The 23,889-nt window shown below is 34.8% G+C and overlaps 2 protein-coding genes across 2 annotated transcripts in view; both read right to left on the reverse strand.

The window, feature by feature from the left end:
- LOC148868885 (uncharacterized) overlaps positions 1 to 15,014 on the reverse strand; it is a 74,330-nt gene extending 59,316 nt beyond the window's left edge. Inside the window, exons 1-4 of the mRNA XM_088971347.1 lie at positions 14,868 to 15,014; positions 13,308 to 13,523; positions 12,994 to 13,176; positions 12,489 to 12,701 (exon numbers count right to left, since the gene is read on the reverse strand). Coding sequence (XP_088827473.1) covers positions 12,489 to 12,701; positions 12,994 to 13,176; positions 13,308 to 13,523; positions 14,868 to 15,011 — 756 coding nt within the window. The 5' untranslated portion in view covers positions 15,012 to 15,014. The remainder of the gene's footprint in view (positions 1 to 12,488; positions 12,702 to 12,993; positions 13,177 to 13,307; positions 13,524 to 14,867) is intronic.
- On the reverse strand, positions 7,248 to 9,156 carry LOC148868886 (strychnine-10-hydroxylase-like). Its single transcript, XM_088967990.1, has 2 exons — positions 8,079 to 9,156; positions 7,248 to 8,004 (listed from the first exon to the last, which is right to left on the reverse strand). Exons 1-2 carry the CDS (start codon positions 9,060 to 9,062, stop codon positions 7,378 to 7,380), a joined length of 1,611 nt encoding a protein of 536 aa, XP_088824116.1. The 5' UTR covers positions 9,063 to 9,156; the 3' UTR covers positions 7,248 to 7,377.
- Positions 15,015 to 23,889: the final 8,875 nt, after the last annotated feature.

Genomic DNA, 23,889 nt, shown 5'->3' on the forward strand with positions numbered 1-23,889 from the left:
CTCGTAGCTATGTGAAAGGGGTTGTGTGTGCTGAGGTGGTCTCTGAATGGGCCGAGCTATCACCTGCTCAGCTCGGAGCTCAAGCAGCTACCCACTCTATGGTGGTAAGTCTTGTTGTACTTCAACTTCTGCTATTGTTGCCTTACTGGTGCTAACTGGCATTCTCTCGGCAGGTGAACTCCGCTGTGCATGCCTTGACTCTCCAATCCAAAAGGCACTTGAAGCAAGCTCTGGCTGCCGAAGACTCAACCTGCGCTTCTCACACTGATCTAAAGTTAGCTCGCGGTCAAATCCACCAGTTGGAGAGCGATGCCATAGCTTAGAAAAACTACATCCAGGCATTGATGTCGGAGAAGGAGGACCTGCTAGCAAGGTGGAAAACCTTATGGAAGATAAGGGGACTCTAGAGCATCAGGTAGTGAACCTCGAAGACGATGTCAAGGAGTGAACTGATATCCTCCTCCAGGCCATGGACGAGGCCAAATTCAAGGCTATCCAAGACTATGTCAAATCGGAGGAGTTCGATGGGATGTTGGTGGATGCCTACCACAAAGGCTTCAAGCTTAGCAGGTGGCTGATAAAGCGCAAGTTCCCGCAGCTTGATGTAAGCACCATCACCACCTCATGAATCACAAGAGAGGTAGCCCGCCAAGCTGCCAAAGACCCAGACTCTGAGGAAGTGGGTGATGACATTGAAGAGGCTAATGCCACCAACTAGGCTGGCACTTTTGCAGAGGCTCCAAGCAAGAATGATGAGTCCCTCAAGTAGTTCGGGCGGTCCTTGTACTTTGAGCCTGCGAGCTCAGTTTTTCCTTTCTTTTCTTCCCTCTTTTGTAACAAACTTCTTGTAATGAAACATGTCTTTGTAATGAAAATACACTTTTTGCCAAGTGTTGTGCAATTTACTTTTTTTGCCAAAGTGATTATTTTACCCCAAACTGTTAATTTTATGTACACCGAGGTGAGCAACATAGTAGGGTATATGCCCGACCTGTCTGCACCCGGGTTACTTAAGTTGACATCGGTTGTCCCTAACGGTTTCAACCTGTTGTATGCCGAGGTGGGCTATGCATCATAAGGTTCATACCCGAGCTGCCTGCGCCTTAGGCATTACAAGTACTTAGCCTATGCCGATGAGGCGACTAGGTCTTATACGGTGTCGAGGTCTTTCGTCAGCTCGGTGTTTTAGCCCTTACGCTGGGGGAGCGACTTATAATCCACTCTCCTAGAGTTCGCCCACGCCGAAGAGGCTACTGGGTCTTATACTACCGAGGTCCTTTGTTAGCTCGGTGTTTTGGCCCTTAGGTTGGGGGAGCGACTTATAGTCCACTCTCCGGAAGTTCTCCCATGCCAAAGAGGCAACTGGGTCTTATAGTGCCGAGGTCCTTTGTGAGCTCGGCGTTTTGGCCCTTAGGCTAGGGGAGCGACTTATAGTCCACTCAGCTCGGTAATTACAGGTAATATTGCCTTAGGTTGACAATATTCCATGGCCAAGGTATTTTCTTCCCTTCTAGGGTTTTGAGCTCATACGTTCCTTCCCCAAGAACCCGCTTTACTCGGTAGGGTCCTTTCCAATTTGGCCCGATTTTACCAACACCAGGCTAAGGTACCATGACATTACAAAGAACCAGGTCTCCAACGCGGAGGTTCCGCTTCTTGACCTTGGCGTTATAGAACCTAGCTACTCTCTGCTGGTAGGTCGAGATCCCGTACCTCGTTAAGTAGGTCGAGGTTGGTGTGTAGCTCGTCTTTGTTTGCTTTGTAGCTCGTCTTCATTTTCTTCGTCATCGTACACTCCAGACGTAGCGTGGGAACCTCAATCTCGGCTGGGATGACTGCCTCGGTGTCGTATGTGAGGTTGAAGGGGGTCTCGCCTATTGCGGTCTTCACCGTGGTTTGATAAGCCCATAGTACACTGGGCAGCTCGTCTACCCACAGTCCCTTAGCTCGGTCTAGGCATGCCTTCAGTCTGTAGAGAATGGCTCTGTTTGTGACCTCCGCTTGGCCATTCGCTTGAGGGTGCACCACCGATGTAAAATTTTGTTGTATTCCCATATCTTTGCACCAGTTCTAGAATTTAATGTCCTCGAATTGCTTGTCATTGTCAAAGATGAATATTCGGGGTAGTCTAAAACGACAAACTATATTCTTCCAGAAGAAGTTCTACACATTCCGCGCTATGATCGTTGCGAAGGGCCATGGGCTGGTGAGGTACTTTAGGTCAGCAGCGGCCTGGTGGTGGATGTTGGTGTGCTTCTGACATTTGTCACACTTTTTGACAAACTCAATCGCATCTGCCTTCAACGTTGGCCAATAATATCCTTGTCGTAGCGCTTTCTGGGCAAGGGCCCTTCCCCCCAAGTGTCCACCACACAAGCCCTCATGAGTGTCATGGATCACGAGCTCGGCTTTGGAAAGTCGCAAGCAGCGTAGATAAGGGAGCGTGTAGTATTTTTGGTACAGCCATTCGTCTATTATGATGTATTTGGCTGCCTGACGCTCTACTCTTCTGGCAGCATTACGATCTGTAGGGAGGGTCCCGTGTAGCAGATAGCTCGCGAGCAGATCAATCCAGCTCGGTTCTGCTTGTATGACGGGAGCGACCTCCTCTGCCCCCCCCCCCCCTGATAATGCTAGGGCAAGGCAGGTTCTCTATGTACACGGTTCTCATGGTGTTGTCACTTGCGCTGGCCAATCGGGACAAGGCAACGGCCTCAGCATTCTCGGATCTTGGGATCTGTTTGATGAAGTATGACTGAAAGTTTAGCAGAGCCCCTCTGACTTTGGCTAAGTAGGTGACCATGGTTGGTTCGCGAGCTTCGTATTCGCTGATGACCTCGTTGACCACGAGCTGGGAGTCATTGTAGATAACAATGTATTTAGCTTTTACTTCATTTTCTAGGGCCAGCCCGGATATCAACGCCTCATATTCCGTTTCATTGTTGGATGCAACGAACTCGAAGCGTAGCGCATACTCCAATTTCACACTGCTTGGTTCGTATAAACAATTCCGGCTCCACTGCCCAGCTGATTTGATGAGCCATCCACATGGAGGATCCATGGCTCCTCATCCCAAGTCGGATCCTATCTAACAAGAAGAGAGGCTACGCTAGTTGGAGCCTCACTGTGCTCGGGCTCGGCCAACTCAGGGACCTCGGTGCTGAAAGTGCATTCTACGATGAATTCAGCTAAAGCTTGGGCCTTCATAGCAGTTCGCGGCTTATACTGGATGTCGTACTCGCTGAGTTCGATGGCCCACTTTGTCAATCTACCGGAGACTTCGAGCTTGAGCAAGACTTGCCTCAGAGGCTTATTGGTGAGGATGATGATCGTATGAACTTGGAAATACGATCGAAGTTTCTGAGCTGCAACAACTAGCGCATGTGCCAACTTTTCGATCTCTAGATTCCTTGTCTCTGCTTCCTACAACACTTTGCTAACATAGTAGATGGGTTGTTGAACCCAATCTACATCTTTTATTAGTACCGAGATGACTATCTCGTCACTCGCGGAGAGGTACAACTCCAAAATGTCTCCCTCCTCGGGTCGAGTCAACACTGGAACGCTAGCGCGGTACCTTTTGAGCTCGTCAAAGGTGAGCTGGCACTCTTCGTTCCATTCGAAGCCCTTGCTTCTTTTAATTGCCTTAAAGAAAGGTATGCAGCGATCTGCCAATTTAGACATGAAGCGGCTAAGAGCGGCTATGCGGCCGTTCAACCTTTAAACCTCCTTCAATTTTTTGGGTGGTTTCATATCTAAGATGGCCTTAATTTTGTCAAGGTTGGCCTCAATGCCATGTCGGTTAATGATGTAACCTACGAATTTACCCGAGATGACACCGAAAATGCACTTGTTTGGCATTAATTTCATATTAAACTTGCTCAAAAATTCAAAAACAGAATGCAAATCTTTTATTAAATTATTTGAAAATTGGGTTTTGACGGCCATGTCGTCTACATAACACTCTACTTTTTTGCCGATCAACGGCTCAAACAGTTAGTTTACAAGTCTCTAAAATGTTGCCCCAGCATTTTTCAGTCCGAAGGGCATGACCTTGTAGCAGTACAGGCCGGGCTCGGTTATGAAGGCCATTTTTTCTTCATCAGCAGGGTCCATTCTGATATAGTTATAGCCCGAATAGGCATCCAAGAAGCTCAGTAACTCATGCCCTAAGGTCGCTTCCTCCAAACGGTCAATCTTGGGGAGTAGGAAGCAGTCCTTCAGGCAAGCTCGGTTCAGGTCGGTATAATCGACGCACATGTGCCATTTACCGTTAGCCTTTTTTACCAGAACAGGGTTAGATACCCATCTTGGGTAATGGACTTCCCTGAAAAAATTGGCTGCGAGAAACTTCCCGACCTCCTCGTTAACTACTAACCAACGCCGAGGCTAGGTTGCGTTTCTTTTGTCTAACGGGCCTAACTACAGAATCAGTGTTCAGTTTGTGAGTGATGGTTTTAGGGTCTATGTCGGGCATTTCGGCCGTGAACCATGCAAAAATATCTAAATTTTGAAGTAAGAAACTTACCAGCTGAGTTCGCAGAGGCTCCTCAACCGAGGCGCCGATTTGGAGAGTCCGAATTGAATCCTCTGTCGAAGTGGGCATAGAGACAGTCTCTTTTATGGGTGTAGCTCGCTCTTCATGATACTCTGCAGGTCGCTCCAGCTCGAGCTCATCTGTTGCTTTGGGTTTCCCTTTGAGGGAGGCAACGTAGCATTTGCGTGACTCGAGCTGATCACCTCGTGCTACCCCGACTCCGAAGTCCGTGGGGAACTTCATGGCCAGATTTATTATGGCATTGTACAGGGAGGAAGTCGCGACCACCAAAAAGATGTGCTCGAGCCTCACTATGCTAGGCCAGGTGCCGACCTCCACTGATACGATGACTCTCCCCAGGGGCCTGACTTCCTCTCCACTGAAGCCCACCAAGGGGGTGTTTGTGGGGGTGAGATTGCTCTCTTGAAGCTGAAGCTTGTCGAAAGTGGGCTTGAAAAGTATGTTTGTCGAACTACTGGAGTCAACGAGGACATGCTTCACCTCGAAATCATTGATTCTTATCTTTACAACGAGCACGTCACCGTTGGCATACTGAACACCGCGTGCGTCATCATTAGTGAAGAAGATCGGTTCCTCTGTCTTTGGCTACTTCGGAGGATTCCGCTCTTCTCTTTCGATCTCACGAGCCGAGCTCCTTCCCACGGTCTAGGTGCAGCCCACGACGATTGATCCGCCGGTGATCATTTGGATTGTTCCCCGAACTGGCCTTTCTTCAGGTGGCTGCCTCTGTAGTTGGTCACATTGCCTATTGCTGGACTCTGAAGCATCTCTACCTTGCTTGCCCTACCGCCCTGTTTTATTATCATTTAGTACAAAATTTCTTAAATAACCACGACTGATGAGTTCTTCTATCTCATCGCAGAGCTTTTTACAGTTTTCGGTACTATGACTATGATCTTTAGGAAAATGACAATACAAATTTTTATTTCTAACATTCGGATCTCCTCTCAGTCGGGGTGGCCACTTCACATACGACGCATCCTTGATCGCCATGAGGAGCTTGAAAAGATTGATCTGGGGTACTAGACTCCCCGAGCTGGTTCTTTCTTCTTCTTGTTGTCCCCGTGGGTCGAGGACTCACCTTCCCTTTTCCTCTTCTCAGGCGGGTTCTCGCTCTTCTGGTTCATCTCCTCCTATGTTCTGATGAATTGGTTCGCAAGCTTGAGGAATTCAGTTACATCCTTAGGTATGTTGACAACCACGTGCCACTTGAAGTCCTTGTGCGTTATGCCTCTCTTGACTGATGTGAGCCTCACCGCAGGGTCCAGGTCAGGTATCTGCAGGCATGCATCATTGAATCTCTTGATGTAGCTACGGATGGACTCAACTTCCCTCTGGACTATGTCGAGGAGGCTTTCTTGGGTCCTCGGGCATCTCTTGTTGGAGACAAAGTGCGAAGTAAAGATCCGTACGAACTGCACCCAACTTTTGATTAACTCGGGCATGAGGTTCCTATGCCTTGTGCGAGCTACCCCCTTAATCTTAGTAGAGAAAGCTACGCACATGTAGGACTCACTTGCTCCAGTTAGGTGCATCTGTGATTGAAAAGCATCTACATGATCATTTAGGTCGAATGACCCATCGTACTTGTCTAGGGGAGGTGACTTGAAATCTTTTGGCATTGGGACGGAGAGGAGTTCGGGAGCCAGGGGAGATGGCACAGAGAGGAGCGGAGTGGCTTTTGCTGCTCCCGAGCTTGCTTCTTCCTTTAGTTCGGGCAAGATCTGGGCTGTAGCTCGGTGAGCTCTGTGGCATCTGTGTTGTCACGCACAGTTTCGCCTCCATTGCAGAATAATGTTCTAAAATTGTTGGGAAATGGGGTCATTGTAACTTTAAAGGAAAAGCTCTAAGGTGCGTTTGAAGACACTGTCTTTAGAATGTTATTTGTCACCACTCAGTTTCATTGAGTTTGTTGTTGGGTTAAAGCAAATCCATTCCCAAGATACAACATAGCCTTGGGCGAGAATATACAACCAGCAAAGTTAAAGAATCTCCAAATAAACATTCTGTGAGACTGTAGCAGACCGGACTGAGAGAGAGAGAGAGAGAGAGAAAGAAAGAGAGAAAATGGATTTCGAAAATGTGTGTTTTTAAGTCTGATTTATGCTCCTTAAATAGGTTATAAAGAGGCGTGAAGAAAAGGTAAGTGCTGGTTCAGAGAAATCACGCGAATTGTGTCTTAACAATTAATTACTGTTAAGTTTGAATTGTGCCTCTTGATCACAACCAATCGAATCAACAGTTAGCACTGCACCAATACCAAAGGCACCCTTCGTGAGCCACGCGAAGTGCAAGCAAAGTGCACCTCTAAAGCGCCTCATTGCGCAGTATCAAACCCCCATACTCCTCTACTATTTCTAAGGAATATAAATCAACTCCTATTATAATACTGAAAACAAAGCTTATTATTTTCAAATATGGGACAAGTTCAAAACTGACTTTTGTAAGAGAAAAGCTAATTTTCCAAACAAGTATGCAGTACAATTTCTCATATAATTGACCAATCAAACTCATTGAATTTAATCTCTTATAAGATTAAAATCCAACAATCTCTCAATAAAAGTGTGAGAGTTTTTCAAACTATTTGAATTCTTATAATACGACACCAGGTCGGTTTGTAGGGAAAGAGATTCACACGTTCATCATATATTCCCTTAACCAAATGAATCATTGAGAGGGGGGAGAGAAAGGACCTAATAAAATATAGATTATGATTTTGGGTAAACACGCAATTAGAACATATTTGATAGTTACATGTGCATATATAAGTGCTTGAAACATTAAATTACTGGTTGCCCAAGTTTTATATACTATAGTCATTAAAAACCATAAAACTTGGAAGGAAGACGTGGGGTGAGAAGGATTTCGAGTGGAGTTGCTTTAAGGTTTGTCAACCCAGCTTTCTCCGTCATATCAACCGGTGCATCTGATGGGGTTGCAAACTCGAATCCCTGAATCAAACGAGCCAGTGTCAAGTTAACCACCCGAAGGGCTAAGTTGATTCCTGGGCATGACCTTCTACCTGAGCCAAAAGGGATGAGTTCGAAATGTTGACCCCAAACGTCCAAATTCGTATGGCTTGTAAGAAACCTCTCAGGATTGAAATTGGATGGGTCCATCCACACTGCTGGGTCCCTTTGAATCTTCCAAATGTTTGTTATTAGGCGTGTGCCACTCGGTACATAGAAGCCAGCTACAGTGCAATCCTCGGTAGAGATGTGTGGTGCTGATAGTGGAACAGCTGGGTATAGGCGAAATGTTTCCTTGATGATGGCTTGAAGGTATTTCAGGTTCACAATATCTGATTCCTCTACAATTCTTTCTCTTCCAACTTGGATGTCCAGCTCCTCTTGGGCCTTTTTCAGGGCATGACGGTTGTTGAGTAGCAAGGAGATACACCAGGTTAGGGTCACTGCTGTAGTATCATTACCACCCAAGATGAGATTCTGCAAAATAATAACCCAACGCACACACATGAGAGAGAGAGAGAGAGGTATTAATTAATATCAAATATGCATACCAGGCATGTTGATTTGATGATGGTACCAAGGTTGTGATCAGGGAGCTTTGAATCCTCCAGGATGGTTAACATGATGTCCATGAAGTCTTTCTCATCTCTGGCATCGCTGGAGAGAATCCTATGTTTGTGCTCCTGCAACCATACATCAAGAAAACAGTCTAGTTCTTTGGCTGTTCTCTTCATTGCTCTCTTGTAACCCCGCAGATCCAACCAGCCAAGAAAAGGGATTGCATCAGGCAGTATGAATAACCCCATCAAGTGGAAGAAATCCCTAATTGCTTTCTGACACCTCAGTGCATCATCTCCCTCATCGGTAACACCAGCAACCCGCTTTCCTGCAACCATTCTAGTTATAATATTAAGTGTTAAGTTCCCAAACCATTGCTTCATTTCCACCAGGACTTGGTTCGGGCGGCCTTGATCTAGGGATGCTGTAGCAGTAGTTTTATTAACCCATAGCTCATATAGATGTCTTATGGATATGTCAATCTCTGAGGCTTGAATATGCTTCAACATCTCTAGCCGATTGTTGGACAGGAGCTGGAGGGTGGCTATCTTGCGTATCTCACGCCAGTATGATCCATAAGGGGCAAAGCCAAACATTGCACGGTTATACCCCAAGAGCCTTATTGCTACGGTGCTAGGACGGCTGGAGAAAGCTTTGTCATTGATGGTGAAGCATTCTTTGGCTACCTCGCAGCTATTCACCACCAGAAGTCGATGCATACCGAGCCGGACTATGAAGGCCGGTCCATGCTTATCGGCCATGCCTCCAAATATTATGTGTGGCAGCACATGTCCACCCAGTATCTCTTTGTGACCGATAATAGGCCATGAACCAGGCACTACAGGGGCTGCTGTCTTGATTTTGCCGTCGGTAGTGCTCTTCTGAGTCCTTGCCCAGCGTAGACATGAGTAGAGAAAGAAGGATAAAACAAGGAGGCCAGCTATTAGGGATTTCACCAGGAGCAGAAGAGAATCCATGGTGGCCAAAATGGAAATGAAGTTGAGGTGGGAGACAGTATTGTAATACTAAATTACTTGTATAAGAAGTTCCACTGGCTGGTTTTATCTTATCGCCATAGTTAATTTGTGGACACATACACGCAATATTTGGGAGATCACATCTCCGCCCCACAGTATATCCCGGTCGCTGTCTATTAGGAACATCTTCTCATTATGACATTTTTAATTGGTTGGTTCTGTTTGTGAGAATTTTGCAATGAGTAGAATGCAAAATATTTATAGTCACAAATAAATAGATGCAAAGCTGATTGGAGTACAAAATTTGTATCCGGAGAAAAATTCCACCAATTTTGTTGGCTGATTGATGGGACTCATGAGTGTCTCAGATAAGCAAAGGGCTGCTGCAAGTCTAGATTAATTGCATTCAGAAAAGCCAAGGGTTGCGTCTCATTGTTACCAACCTTAATATTGACAATTTATGCTAGCTTTCGATCTTTACATTTGTTTTTTTCTGTGTTTTTTAGTAGCCTACAAGGGCAGGGCACGTAAATCTTTGGTTGTTAAATAAACGATGACAAATTAAATTATTCTGTTTTTGGGATTGTGGGTTAGTGATTTGGGTTAAATAAATCAATCAATGATATGATAGTTAAATAATAAATTTTAAAAAAAATAAAAAAGTACAAGTAATTAAAATAATATATAAAAAACTATATATTAATTATGTCAAACAAAAATTAAGTATAATAAATAAAAATTATTTATATAATGTAGATGATATATAAATTAAAACAAATTCAAAAGTAAAACTATTTTCTTATTTAGATGATGGGTCAATGATCCAACTTTTCAAAGAAACTCATGATATCATAATTGGATAATAAATATTTAAAAAAGATAAAACACAAAAAATGAAAAAGTTAAAAATTCTATCACATTTAGGAACATTTATAATGTTATATATTCATCATAATAAATAAAAACAATTGTTAAAATAAAATTTATTTTTATTCATGGCAAAACTTAATGGAATACAAAATTTAATAATGATAATAATAATAATAGTAATTGTTATTGTAATTTAAAATTTCCACATGTGATACACATGCGCATTTATAACAAAAATTTGAATTTATTTTTAATCATATTATTATTTTTGTTAATTTTCAATTTTATCTTAATTATGATATATTTAAAATTCAAGTAATTAATATAAAAAAAATCATGTGCATTTCATGTGCTTAATTACTAATGTATAAAATAAATACGAAAAGAGAAAAATAAAAACTAAACACTAATCAAATAGTCGTATTTGTTAGGGATTAAATGAATTCCATTGCTGTATATTTCTGTCGATCACCACTCTTACTTGTTCGGCTTTCTTTAGAATTCCACGTGGAGCCTGATTAGGATCAATCTTCCACTGATGAATTGACAGGTTACAATGAACCTAACTAATTAATAAGATGACTACTTACAATCCAAGCTGAATAATTAATAATGAATCTAACTAACTAGGTTCGTGAATTATTCATTCAAACTCTGAGGTTTCTATTTTGATGTTAAGATCTTGTTGGAAGTTATTGATCCTTTGAGCATGATGACGAGGAAAAGACTCTTTGCTCGTTTCTTATGATAGAAGGGGTTAATATCTTCTTCATCTTGATGAGAGTGTTCATCCTCTGAGTCATGAAGGGACTCATCATGGCTCAAGACTTCAAAGTTGTCTAGATGTTGTTGGAGTTGCTGAACTTGCCTCTTCATCTTGTTTATTTCGATATCATGAAGGTCTCACTCCTGTGGACCTTTAGAATCTGGTAGTCAAACTGCACCCTTTAGAAGAATTAGCTAGCCATAACTTCACCTAGATAAGTCAAAATCTAACTTTGGTTGATGTGTTGGATGGTAAACTTTTAGAACTTTTCATCTAGACATGCAAAATGATCATATTCAATGTGATATACTTGTGAAATTGGCTGCAAAAAAAGCTGTGACTGAACAATTTCAATTCAAATTCAAATTCGAATTTGGATATGCCTCCTTTTTGTGTATGGGGACATTCTTGTTTCACTTAGGATTGACCTGATTTTTAATGATGCCGCTGTCTAGCTCAGTTTATTTTTCATTCTAAAGAATACATAGATTTATTTCAACACTTTTATGGTTGGAATTGTCATTACAAACGTTGTTCAATACTCGATACACAAAATTTGCGTACAAGAGCTTTGGCTCATTGAAACAAGATGAAATATGCTTAAAAAAAATTTCCAACATGATTTGTGTCCGCACATATCGTGGGTCCTTGTCTCATGGTAAAAGTGTTGAAAAAGTATGTCTTAAGCAGATCCGATCCGCACCAAACTTATTTTTTTTTTATTCCTTTATGTTTTGGTTTGACATTCTGACAGACCACTTATCACATCAAATATTAAATTATTATATAGCGGGATTAAAAAGCCAGTTGGAAATCTAATATAAGTCTCCCTAATCAGACATGTGGCCCATTTACATTCAGACACCTATCATTTCAAGGATTTGAACAAAATGGACATGTGTCAAAATCTGAATAGCGATAGTTTAAGAATAGAACCCACTAGACATGTGTCAAATTTTGATTATTGGTAGTTCAAGAAAAAAGCCCACTAACATGCAGAGTCGAGTGCACCACCATATAGAGTTGTGAGAAATGAGAATTTCCCACTTTCAATCATTTCCTTAAAAAAAGGAAGTGTTATTAATTACTGTTAACTACTAAATTAATTAATTAATTTCAGCTACTAACTAATAATAATAATTACTGTTAACTACTTCTATTGAATTAATTACAGCTATTAATTATGATTAACTACTTCTAATTAATTAGTTCCAATTATTAATTACTAATAATAATTATTCAATGATAATAATTAATTACTAAAAATAATTTCTTAAAATAATTACTGTTATTACTTAATTGCTGATAATAATTAATTAGTGATAATATTGCTCATTTTTAATTCAAAAAATAATAATTTCTTATAATAATTACTTCTAATACTTAATCACTGATAATTTATTACTGGCAATATTGCTCATTATTATCAGAAATTATAATGCATACATTTATATGAAATAATTAATTATATTATTATTATTATCAACAATTATAATTAATATTTATATTAATTAATATAATTATATTATTATTATCATAAATAATTATAATTAATTATTACCAATAATAATGATTTCTGATAAAAATTAATTACTGATTATAATTACTTATTGATAATTAATTTCTTAATTATAATAATGATAATTATTACTTCAGAATGCTAATGAATTAATGATAATTAATAAGTATTTTAATAATGTAAATTATTAATCGGGATAAAATCATTTTATAATAATAATAATAATAATTTATTATTACTGATTTCAACTGGATTTAACAAACAAATTAACATAGGGGTTGAAACTTAATCCTAGAGATTTGACAAACTCTTCAGCAATGCTAAGCCAATAAATATCTGGATATGCAACAAGATGAGCATTGTAATTCCCAACTGCACCAGCAAACTTGCCCAACAACCCAATTTGAGAGATGTCCTGTCTTTCTTTACTTAATCTGGTAGCAAAAATCGCCATTTCTTTGCCCAAAGTAGTAGGTGAAGCTGTCTAGAATATGATAAATAACAAAACATCCAGCCGATTTAATTACATAAACGGAACTTGGATAAGGATAAAGCTAGGATGTGCAAATATGAAGAATCAAAGTAAAAACCAATTATTTAACAAATATCTAAGTGTCATTATCTATAATAGCATCCCTGTTACATAAATTTAGTTCAGAGGATACCAAAATGATTATATTATAATGTCAATAGCAGCAGAAAATGAATGGTATGTATAGAGCCAAATGCACACACATACACAGAGCATTCCAATGATTATAGAATAGTTTCAATACCTGGCCATGAGTGCGAGAAAGCATTGGAATATGGGCATTCTTTTTTGCCATGTTGCAGAATGTTTCAATCAACTCATCCATGACTGGGAACAACACACTGTTAAGAGCTTCTTTAAGAATCAGTGCATGTGCCAAGTTGTTGATATCTTCAGATGTACAAGCAAAATGAAAAAACTCAATTACCTATAAATACACAAGATAGAGATTTGACATATTTAACACTCTCAATAGGGGAAAACTAGTAAATTGTAACGCTTACATACACAATAATAGCAAACCCTAGCCATATGAAAAGAACAATTAAAGAAACAAACCTTTGAGATCTCTGAATGGGATTGACACTTTTGCTTCAAGAAATATTCAACTGCTTTAACATCATGGTTAGTCACTTTCTCAATGTTTTTGATATCTAATGCATCTCTCATGCTAAATCCATCAATGACTCCTTGTAAAAAAGATTGAGCTTCTTCACTAAAATTTGGAACCTCCTTGACTTCAGGGATTTGTGAAAGCTTTATTAGCCATTTGACCTATAATAGACAAAAAACATGTTAATTTGAACAGTATAAAATTCTTAAAGGTTGTTACGTGAGACATAATAGATAAATATACTTCAAGATGACTGATGCAAATAGACCCAGTGCAACAAACCCATCTGCACAAATGCAATTTAATAAAATTCATAGTTTTATATCATGCTTATCTTTCCAATTGTTTCCAGTCATTTCTTCCCTTGCTCATGGCAAGAAAGTTCAAAGTTCAATATCATGTAAAAGAAAATATAGACAATCCTAATGACCTGAATTAAAAAATAAGGAAAAATAAGTAAAAATAAGTAAATGAACCAAAATCGAAAAGGAATTATTATTACATGGGACAACACATGAATGAAGTAGAATACCTTTCTATGGATTCACAGCCATTACCGGTATGAAAGAAGGGCCTAGCCAAAGATATATGTCTATCAAGAATTCCAATTATTTATTTATTTTTTAACACTACCATTGTCCTGTATTAGGAAAAAGGAGTGCTTGGAGGAATAATCCACTGAATAACTGATGAGGGGTGATTTGGACCGACCTACCAATAAGCAGACACGTGGACACAACCAGTTGATTATACATTGACAAATCACTTCCTGCCACCTCAGCAAGACAGGTCACCTCGAGTACCTCGGACACCTCGGCTAGGGGTGAGGACCGAGTAGCTCGTTATGACCCGACCTGCCAAGGTGACACGTAGCATACTTCTAGAAGCAAGCCAACTGTCTTTGAGCTCTTCGGGATCACGTCACACGTCTACAGGCCTTATCTTCATCCCGCCCGGATCGGAACGAACTCCTAACAGCACGGGCCGAAGATCTCAGAGATGTTTCGTGAGACCTACGACAACTCACCTATATAAGGGCATCTACCCTAGTGACATAAGGTACGCGCGATTTATTGCTCACTAGCCTATTAGCTATCAAACTTTCAGCTCGCACACATACAGTATTGGACCGCCCACACTAGGTAAGCCACCCCGGGTCCTCTGAGCATTCCTCTCTAGCAATTCGACCGGCCGGCAGAGCCGACCGACGTCCAATCTACCCTCTAGCTAAGAACTTCCAAATCGCACACCATCAATAACCATTTTCCTTAGTCTTCTTTCTTAATGGAATGTATCGTTGATAATATGTCTAAGTTATAGGAAATATGCGTTTTTTTTCTGAAAAAGGTAAAGTATATGCTTGTATTTTTTCTGGTGTCCATCCAGAGTGCAGAGTTCATGCAACTAAGAGACGAATATATAACAAATGAAACGTTTGCATATAAAGAAATATATGCTCCCAACAAGACTAGGCTGCATGCAGGCGGGTGAATGCAGAACTGTACCTCAACTAGAACACGGTAGCGGATTAAACCATATTCACTCATAAAGGGAGCCAAGTCTTTGACCTTTCCCCAATATCGACCGTCCAATGATGATAAAGCCGTCAAACCAGAGAGTTCAAATTCCTTAAAACATTCGCCAGGCATACTTTTCGTCTGAAAGATGAAAGTTCACAAATTCCAAGTCTTTATCACGCTATGATATCCACAACTACGTTTCAAATAGGATTTCGGATCGGGTTCCTATAGGGTGGGTGGGTCATAGCCAATCAACTGGTAGTGTAGTATCGATAAAAGAGATGAGCAATTATATGGTATTAATGAAAATTTAGAGAGGTGTCTTGTATCGGTTATGAAAATCTCTTCAGAGATGAGCATTTATGGTATGAAAATTTCCTATTATATAGATTTTCCCCTCTTCTTTTCGTCAAAAGATAGTGTCCCACAAAGATGCGAGAAGTCTATTTTCGGTTAAACTTGGGAAGCTCTAATTGAAGATTTTTAGCTTTTTTTTTTTATCTTGTTTTTATGTAAAATGATGCACCTCCAACCAAATGGTCTATAGGCTGTCAACCTACTAAGATTTTTATGTAAAAATCAATTATGCTTTTTGGTTATCATAACTTTTAGAAAATCTTTCTTGTCAATTGTGCTGAAATCTACCATAACTAAGCCTTTATGGCAAAGGATAAATCAATTCCATGATGGTATCTCTATTTTGCACAAGTGTGAGATCTGAATAGGCTTGGCAGGCATTCAGCACTGAGTAGCATTTGCATAAGTATCGCTAACACAATTCTTGTACATCTTTAATGTATTATTTAGGCATCTCAAAAGAGAATATTTTCTTTTAGGCTGTGTTTGGTTTGAAAGAAATGTAGAAAAAGGAAAGAAAAGGTAGAAAAACTTTTATAAACCTTGTATGAATTTCATCATCCTTACTTATCTTTGTCACTCGCAATGGCAATTTGATCGGAACATATTGAGCTCATTTGATCTACCCCATTGGGCCCCACCTTAGTGTGGGTTTTTTTACCATTGATCAGTGTTAAACAGGTTTTTAGGAAACCCAAAACCATTCAAAATGCAACGGGGCAGAGTATTTATCCACATTGCATATATATAGTAATGGGACCTTATGCGATGAACGGAAAACCCAAATCTAGTAATTAGTGAATAAATTTTGTGATAATCTTAGTAATTAGATTTAGTAATTTTCAATAGTTTCAGTAAATAATTTTCATATTTTCAAAATTTAATTATTTAATTTTCATATTTCAAAAGTTTCATATAAACTCATTAATTACTTATTTAATTATTATAATTCAAATGTTTATTTCATTGTTTAATAACTTTTGTAATTTTAATATGATTAATATTTAATTCAATATTTATTCAAAAATTAATTATTTCAATATTATTAATGAAAATATTTAAATAATTTGAATAATTATTGAAATAATTTATTTGATTAATAATGGAATGAATTCGATGATGGTATAATTGAGTAATTAATTTCATTAATTTTGATAATCCATTATTTCAATAACTATTTAATAATTTAATAATTTCATTAGTTATTTCAATAATTTGGATAACATTAGTAGTTTGGATTACTTGAATAATTGCAATGAATTCAGCAAATAATTATGATTAATAGCATAATTTTACGAATTAAATAAATAATGTAAATGATATTTATAAACAAATTTAGTAGCAGCATAATATAGTAATTTCAATTATTATTTAATTATATTAAATTATTACTAATTATTTATTTTAAAGTAATTATTATTTAATCATTTAATTATGAAATTGTTAATAACTTAATTAATTTAAGTAATTAAACAATTTAATAATTAATTACTGATAATTATAAGTATTAATAACTAATCTCTCTCTCTCTCTCTCTCTCTCTCTCTCTCTCTCTATATATATATATATATATATAAAACAAGTGGTCAATAAATTTTCTCATTTTTTTGATTTTTTTGTTTTTTTAATTCCATGTCATTTTTTAAACAACCAATGAGATGCACTTTCCCAATAACCTAAATAATCTCTTCTCCTAAACTACTTCCCCCACTTTCTCCAAAATTATCTCTAATTCCTATTTATCTTCTAAATTATCTCTAATTCTTATTTATCTCCACAATTATCTCTAATTTAGTAGAGAGTTTCTCTCCTAAATTATCTCTAATTCCTATTTATCCACTCCCCTGAATTTTATCCATATCTATCTAAATAAAGTGTTCATTACAAAATTTAAGAATTATTTAAATATTATAACAAAATTATATAATAACTTTAAAATATTTATTAAAAACACAAAAATGATTTTATATTTTACAAAATATATCACGAAATGATGTACTAACAATTTAAATTATGTTTTTCCAGATTATCAATTTAAATGCTTTTCAAATATTTAATAATGTGTAATAGCTTTAAATAAATAAAATTCAAATAACAAAAAAAATTATTTTATAGATTATTTAAATGTTTAAATAACTAAATATTTATCATAACTATATTTTAAATAGTTAAAATAACGAAATTGTCTAATAAATATTTTTATACTTTTACAAAATATATCACAAAGTTATGTACTAACAATTTAAATTATGTTTTTTTGGATCATCAATTTAAATGTTTTTCAAACATTTAATAATATGTAATAGCTTTAAACAAATAAATTTAAAATAACAAAAGAATTTAAATAATTATAACAAAATATTGAAATTAATAATAATATAATATATTACAAAATTAATAATGAAATTATGTAATAATAGTATAAATTATGATTTTATGGATAATTAAATTCCATAAATAAATAATATTTAAATTTTAAATATTTTACATATTTTTTAAGTATTTAAATAACTAGGTATTTTAAATAAAAAATATATTTAATATAACTAGATTTTAAATAGTTGAAATAAAGAAATTATGTGATAAATTTAAAAAAAATCTGAAAAATAGAAAAATAATTATAACATAATATTGAAATGAACAATAATTTAATATTTTTACATAATATTTTAAATAACTAATTTCACTTATATCAAGTAATAATTCAAGAAAATAACTTTAAAAACAAATTAATATTTAATAATAATAATTTTAAACTCTTAATTTGTATATATTATATAATTATATATACCAAAATTAATATTAATTGTATTTCAATAATTATTTATTGTTTTCGTGATAAATGTATTGTTAATGATTATGAATAAATTTATTTTGTTTTTTATTTAATAGAAAACTTCCAATAATTATTGAAGATTTAACTACTACTACTAGTGAAATTTTTAAATTTAATTTATTGTACTTATTGTATTTTTGTTATAACTTATTGATTAATATTTATTAGAGATTAAACTATTATTTGAAATTATACTATTTATTGACTAACTTAATATATTTTTAGTACTTATTGTATATTTGTAGTTATTGTATTTTTTCATTATCAATATATTTTCAATAATTGTGTATCTTTGCTATAAATTTTTAATAATAATTGGAAATTAAACTATTGTTGTTTATCAAAGATGAGACTACTAATTTAGCTGAATTTTTGTGTTCATGAGTTGGTTCAATTCGGTCGTAGGCTATTTGGCCAACCAAATTGACTTGGTTAGGTTGGGGAGTTGGTCAACTAAAACCATTTATTTTTTGAAAATCGACCCACTCAAGTTGTATCGGTTTGGGTCGACTTTTTGGTTTAGTTAGTTAGTTTAACATATTTAAAATTTAATTTAATTTTAAAAATTATAGTACAATTATTAAAAATTTAGATTTATGATATATAATATTTTAGACTAAGAAATATGTGAAAATTTCCACTTTTCCATATTAAAAATATAAAATATTAATATATATATCCATGATTAGGTCGTTCGATTTTGTTTGGTTTACAAATGGCCAAAGTGAAATTGATCCAACTTGGTTGATTTGGAAAATTTTTTAACCAAATCCAAACTAAAATACTAGAAAACCGACCAACCCGGGTCAAGTTGATCAGGTTGGTCGGTTTCATCATTTTGATAAATAAACCTAACTAAAATTAATTTTTTTTATTTTTGTATTATACAAAATTTATTAAAAATAGTATATGAAATATGAATAATTATTAATTATTTAAAAAGTTGAAAATATAAAACAATTGTATACTCTTATGTGATTCTATTAGGGTCATTTACTATAACACATCTTATAGTTTTACATATTTACTTAACCTACCTTATAGTTTTTATTTTATTAAAACGTTCCATATATATTACAACTTATTTATTTAATTAACCTTTCATTAAGGAGTGTTTTTTTGCCATTAGGCCCATGCATTTTTTATTTCAAAAATACCCTTAACACTTTTTGTACAAAAAACAAAATTAACCAAATATAGCCAATAGATTGATTGCCAATGTCATATAAAGGGCAAAATTTGTATTTTTATTTCATTTTTCTCTTGATTAAAATAAATTGACTCTCCTAAACTACCTCCCCCATTATACCCCATTTTCTCCTAAATTAGTTGAGTTCACATTTTTACCCCACAACGTTCCACAACACATCCCCACCATGTATTGAGAAAATACATGGTGGGGATGTGTTGTGGAACGTTGTGGGACGGAGATGTGAACTTAAATTATCTATAATTTGTATTTATCTCCCAAATTATCTTGAATTTAGTAAAGAGTTTCTCTCATGAATTATCTCTAATTTTTATTTATCATCTCCCCCACTTCTTATCTATATTTATCCAAAGAAATTTTGAATCAACAAAATTAAAATTTATTTAAATATTTTAACAAAATTATATAATGACTTTAAAAATATATTTAAAACATAAAAAATAATTATAATAGGTTTAATAATATGCATATTATTAATAATTTTATATTTTTACAAAATTAATCACAAAACCATGTACTAATAGTATAGATTATGGTTTTTTGGATTATTCAATTTAAATGTGATTCAAATAAAAAAAATAACATAAAAATAAAATACTATTTAAATATTTAAATAACTAAATTTCTTAAATAACAAAATATTAAAAATGTTTAAATAATTATATAACAAAAATATCTAATATTAAGTAATAACTTTAAAACAAATAAAATTCAAACAATGAAAAATTTTAAAAAATTTATATATTATTTATATATTTAAATAAAAAAATAATTAACATAACTATATTTTAAGTTAAAATAATGAAATTATGTAATAAACTTAAAACATTACTCAAAACCATAAAAGTTAATTATAAAATAATATTGAAATTAATAATAATTTAATCTTTTGCAAAATTAATAACGAAATTATGTAATAATAGTATAAATTATAATTGTGTATTATTAAATTTAATAGATAATTAATGTTTTAAAATTTAAATAACGTTATTATTTAAATAACTAAATAATATTGTAAATAACTAATTTTGCTTATGTCAATTAATAATTATAGAAAATACCTTTTAGAAAAAATAATATTTATTATTAATAATTTTAAAATATTATATATTTATATATACTCAAATTAATATTGATTGTATTTTTAGTAATTGTTTATTTATTTTATGGTAAATATATTTTCAATAATTATTTATAAATTTATTTTTGTTTTTTTATTTAACATAAAATTTTTCAATAATTATTGGAGATTAAACTATTATCTAAGACTACATTATTTATTGGATAATTTAGTATATTTTTCAGTATCTTATTGTATTTTTGTAGTTTTTGTAATTATTTTATTTTTACTAGTTATATGTTGTATTTTTGTTATCAATATATCTTCAATATTTATGTATATTGGAGATTAAACTATTATAATTTATTAAAGGTTATACTATTAATTTAGTTGAAATTAGGAGTTTTCACGAGTTGGTTTAGTTTAGTTGTAGATTGTTTGGCCAACTAAATCGTCTTTGTGATGTTGGGGAGTTGGTCATCCGAAATCGATTAACCAATACTTAAAAATGTTCAACTTGGGTTGTTCATTTTGTGTCAAGTTTTGGTTTGGTTGGTTAGCTCAAAAGATTTAAACTTAAAAAATAAATTTAAGCTTAAAAAAAATACAATGGCATTATTAAAAAATAGATTTATGATATAAAATATTTTAGATTGAGAAATATGAGAATTTCCCACTTTCCCATATTGATTGGTAAAAAATTATTCAGATATCATATATTTCCCATATCATAGTCGAACCTAAAATATAAATAATTATCAATTATTTAAATTTTAAAAAATACAAAATAATTGTATACTCATATGTGTTTTCTATTATATATATAATGTATTTTTTAAAGCAATTCCTAGGTGGCTGCCCATGTAACAAGGCGATTAAGTGCTCCGCTCTTACCTAGGTTCGTCCTACTACCTTGAAAACTATCCACCCTCTACAAAATGTTAATTTCAAACATGTGGATACCTATAAAAGGTACCAACTTCAAAAGCTGAGACCCATATTAATCATTATAATTTAATTTCATAAAAAAATTGTTAATTATAAATACTTTAAATGGCATATATACCACTCATTTGAGTGAAATAGTTTACCAATTACAAACTTTATTTAACTTTTACAATTAAACAAGTAATAGAAAATATATATATCAATAAATAGTGATGCAAAATTATGGCAGTACAAATGATTTGAGTGCAAATTCTAACTTATTTATATTTTAAATTTTAGCTTATTTTGTTTGATTGCAGTAAAAATGAAGTAAATTAAGACATGAAGCATAATAAATTAAATCACAAAACAAAAATAAATGAGAATTTGCATCCATGCATTTGTATTAATACAAATAAAATTGCATTGCAACCAAACACAGCATAAGTACATCCAACCAAATAAATCTCCCTGTGAATGATACACAGTAAGGCATGATTTGGATGTGGAGTGCAGTCTATTCATCCATTTTTTTAACAATGGCCTATTTATTATTTAGAGTAAATTTCTCAAACTACCCTTATGGTTTAGCTAATTAATTGAATATACCCCTATTGTTTGACAATTGTCTAATGCTACCCCTATTACTCTTGACAATTGACTAATTCTCTACCCTGGCCGACAGGATTTGTTAATATTCCGCAAAATTTATACATACGTGACATGTAATTTTTTTAAATCCAAATTTACCCATAGTCCTTCTCCATCTCCCTTACTATTCTTCTTCTTCACCTCGCACGCCCAATCCCCTCCAATTTGACTGCTTTGGCCTGGCTCTACTATATTTTGCTCAATGGCAATCAGTTAGACGACGCCATCTCTTTGCTCAACAAGTCCTCCCTTTTGTCTTCAATGTTTCTCGGAATAACCTCATGGCATCGTTCCGGTCATACCCGCACTGTCCCACTTTGGCACCTCCTCCTTTTATTGGAACCAACACCATCACCAGGGGCCGCAACGGCGTTTGGACAGAAAACAATGTCCCAAGTGCAGCATGAGTGAACCAGTGTGAATCCCAAAATGCAAGTTTACACCTAAAAGCCCTATCTCTCTCTCACACACACTCACTCTCTATCTCTCTCATTCTCATGTTATTTTTCTTCTATTATGCATTATCTGACCATTCTCTTGCTTCTACAATACCTATTGGACAACCAAACCTGTCTCCTTTTTTTTTTTCCTGTCCTTAGAGCAATTGATGAAGGCTTCCGCTAACGCAATAGAGACAAAGCAACTACGGCAGTGCGGTGGGACTCAGTGCTAAGGCTGCTAAGTAGGGCGGGTGGAGAGAGAACAAGTGATGGAGAAAGAGAGAGAATGAGTGAGTGAGAGAGAGGAGGGCTTATGCTTTTTTGCCTGAATTTATGGATTTCGTAGAATATATATATATAGAGAGAGAGAGGGAGAGATATTACAAAACAAAGGAACCCATAATTGAGAATAGAGAAAGGGGTGACTTTCAAAGACAACTTGCCTTTTAAGATGAATCAACTTTCCACGTATAAACGGTGAGAGAGAGAGAGGGTCATCATAGGTATTCGAGAGACCCAACGGGGAATGCACACCGAGGGCCATCGTAGGTAGATTTGCCAGTCTTCATTCGAATTGGGAAGGCCCAGGCCAACGAGAGTCCGTATGTGAAGATCTGTATGGGTAGCCACTTGCGGCTCCGGATGCTTCGGTAAGATGATCTCCGTCATCGATGGCGACGATGGCTTCCTTGACATCCCATTGCATGCGAAGGAGGTAAAGAGCGAGGGAGAAAGTGAGAGAGAGGAGAGAGAGTTGATTTCAAAGAGATTTAATGGAAAGGTAAAACTGACATTTCAGCCATTTCGTTGAATTTTAAATTTCTTGAAAATGTAAGGTTAGTTTTAGACAATATTTAAACAATAAGGATATACTTAATCAATTAGTTAAAACATAAGGGTGATTTAAGAAATTTATCATATCATTTATGGCTTGAGACCAAAAACACAGTGTCATGCTTCAACTACGAATTCACATCATCGGGTACCATGCCAATAATAATCTGCCACATCACCCTGTTTTTTCATTATAGGGAAAATGTCTAAAACTCACCATAAGCTTTCATCATTTATCTTAAACCCACCACAACTTTTCAAAATGTCTAAAACTCACCATGTCACTAATACAACGTTAAACTGACTAACGGGCTTTAATATATTATCATTTTAGTATTCATAGAAAAATATAAAATATATACAAAATAAATTAACGGGTGTTAATATATTACCATTTTAGTATTTAGACAAGAAAAAAAGAAAAAAAGTCCAAAACATATTCTCAAATATAAAATACATAAAACATAGGAATTACAAAAAATATAAAAAATCATAGAAATTGCAAACAAAATAAAAAATTATTTTGAAATTATAGAAACTATAGAAATTGAAAAACAAAATCAGAAAATAAAAATTGTAGAAAAAACACAAAAAATTTATTGATTGTAGAAAATAGAAAAATGTAAAAAAACATAAATTATAAAAACATAAAAAATGCAAATAAAAAAAATTAAAAACTTAAAAAAACTATT

The sequence above is a fragment of the Nelumbo lutea genome, chromosome 2, assembly GCF_056320005.1.
Source record: "Nelumbo lutea isolate HS-2025 chromosome 2, American lotus-T2T, whole genome shotgun sequence".
Lineage (NCBI taxonomy): Eukaryota > Viridiplantae > Streptophyta > Magnoliopsida > Proteales > Nelumbonaceae > Nelumbo > Nelumbo lutea.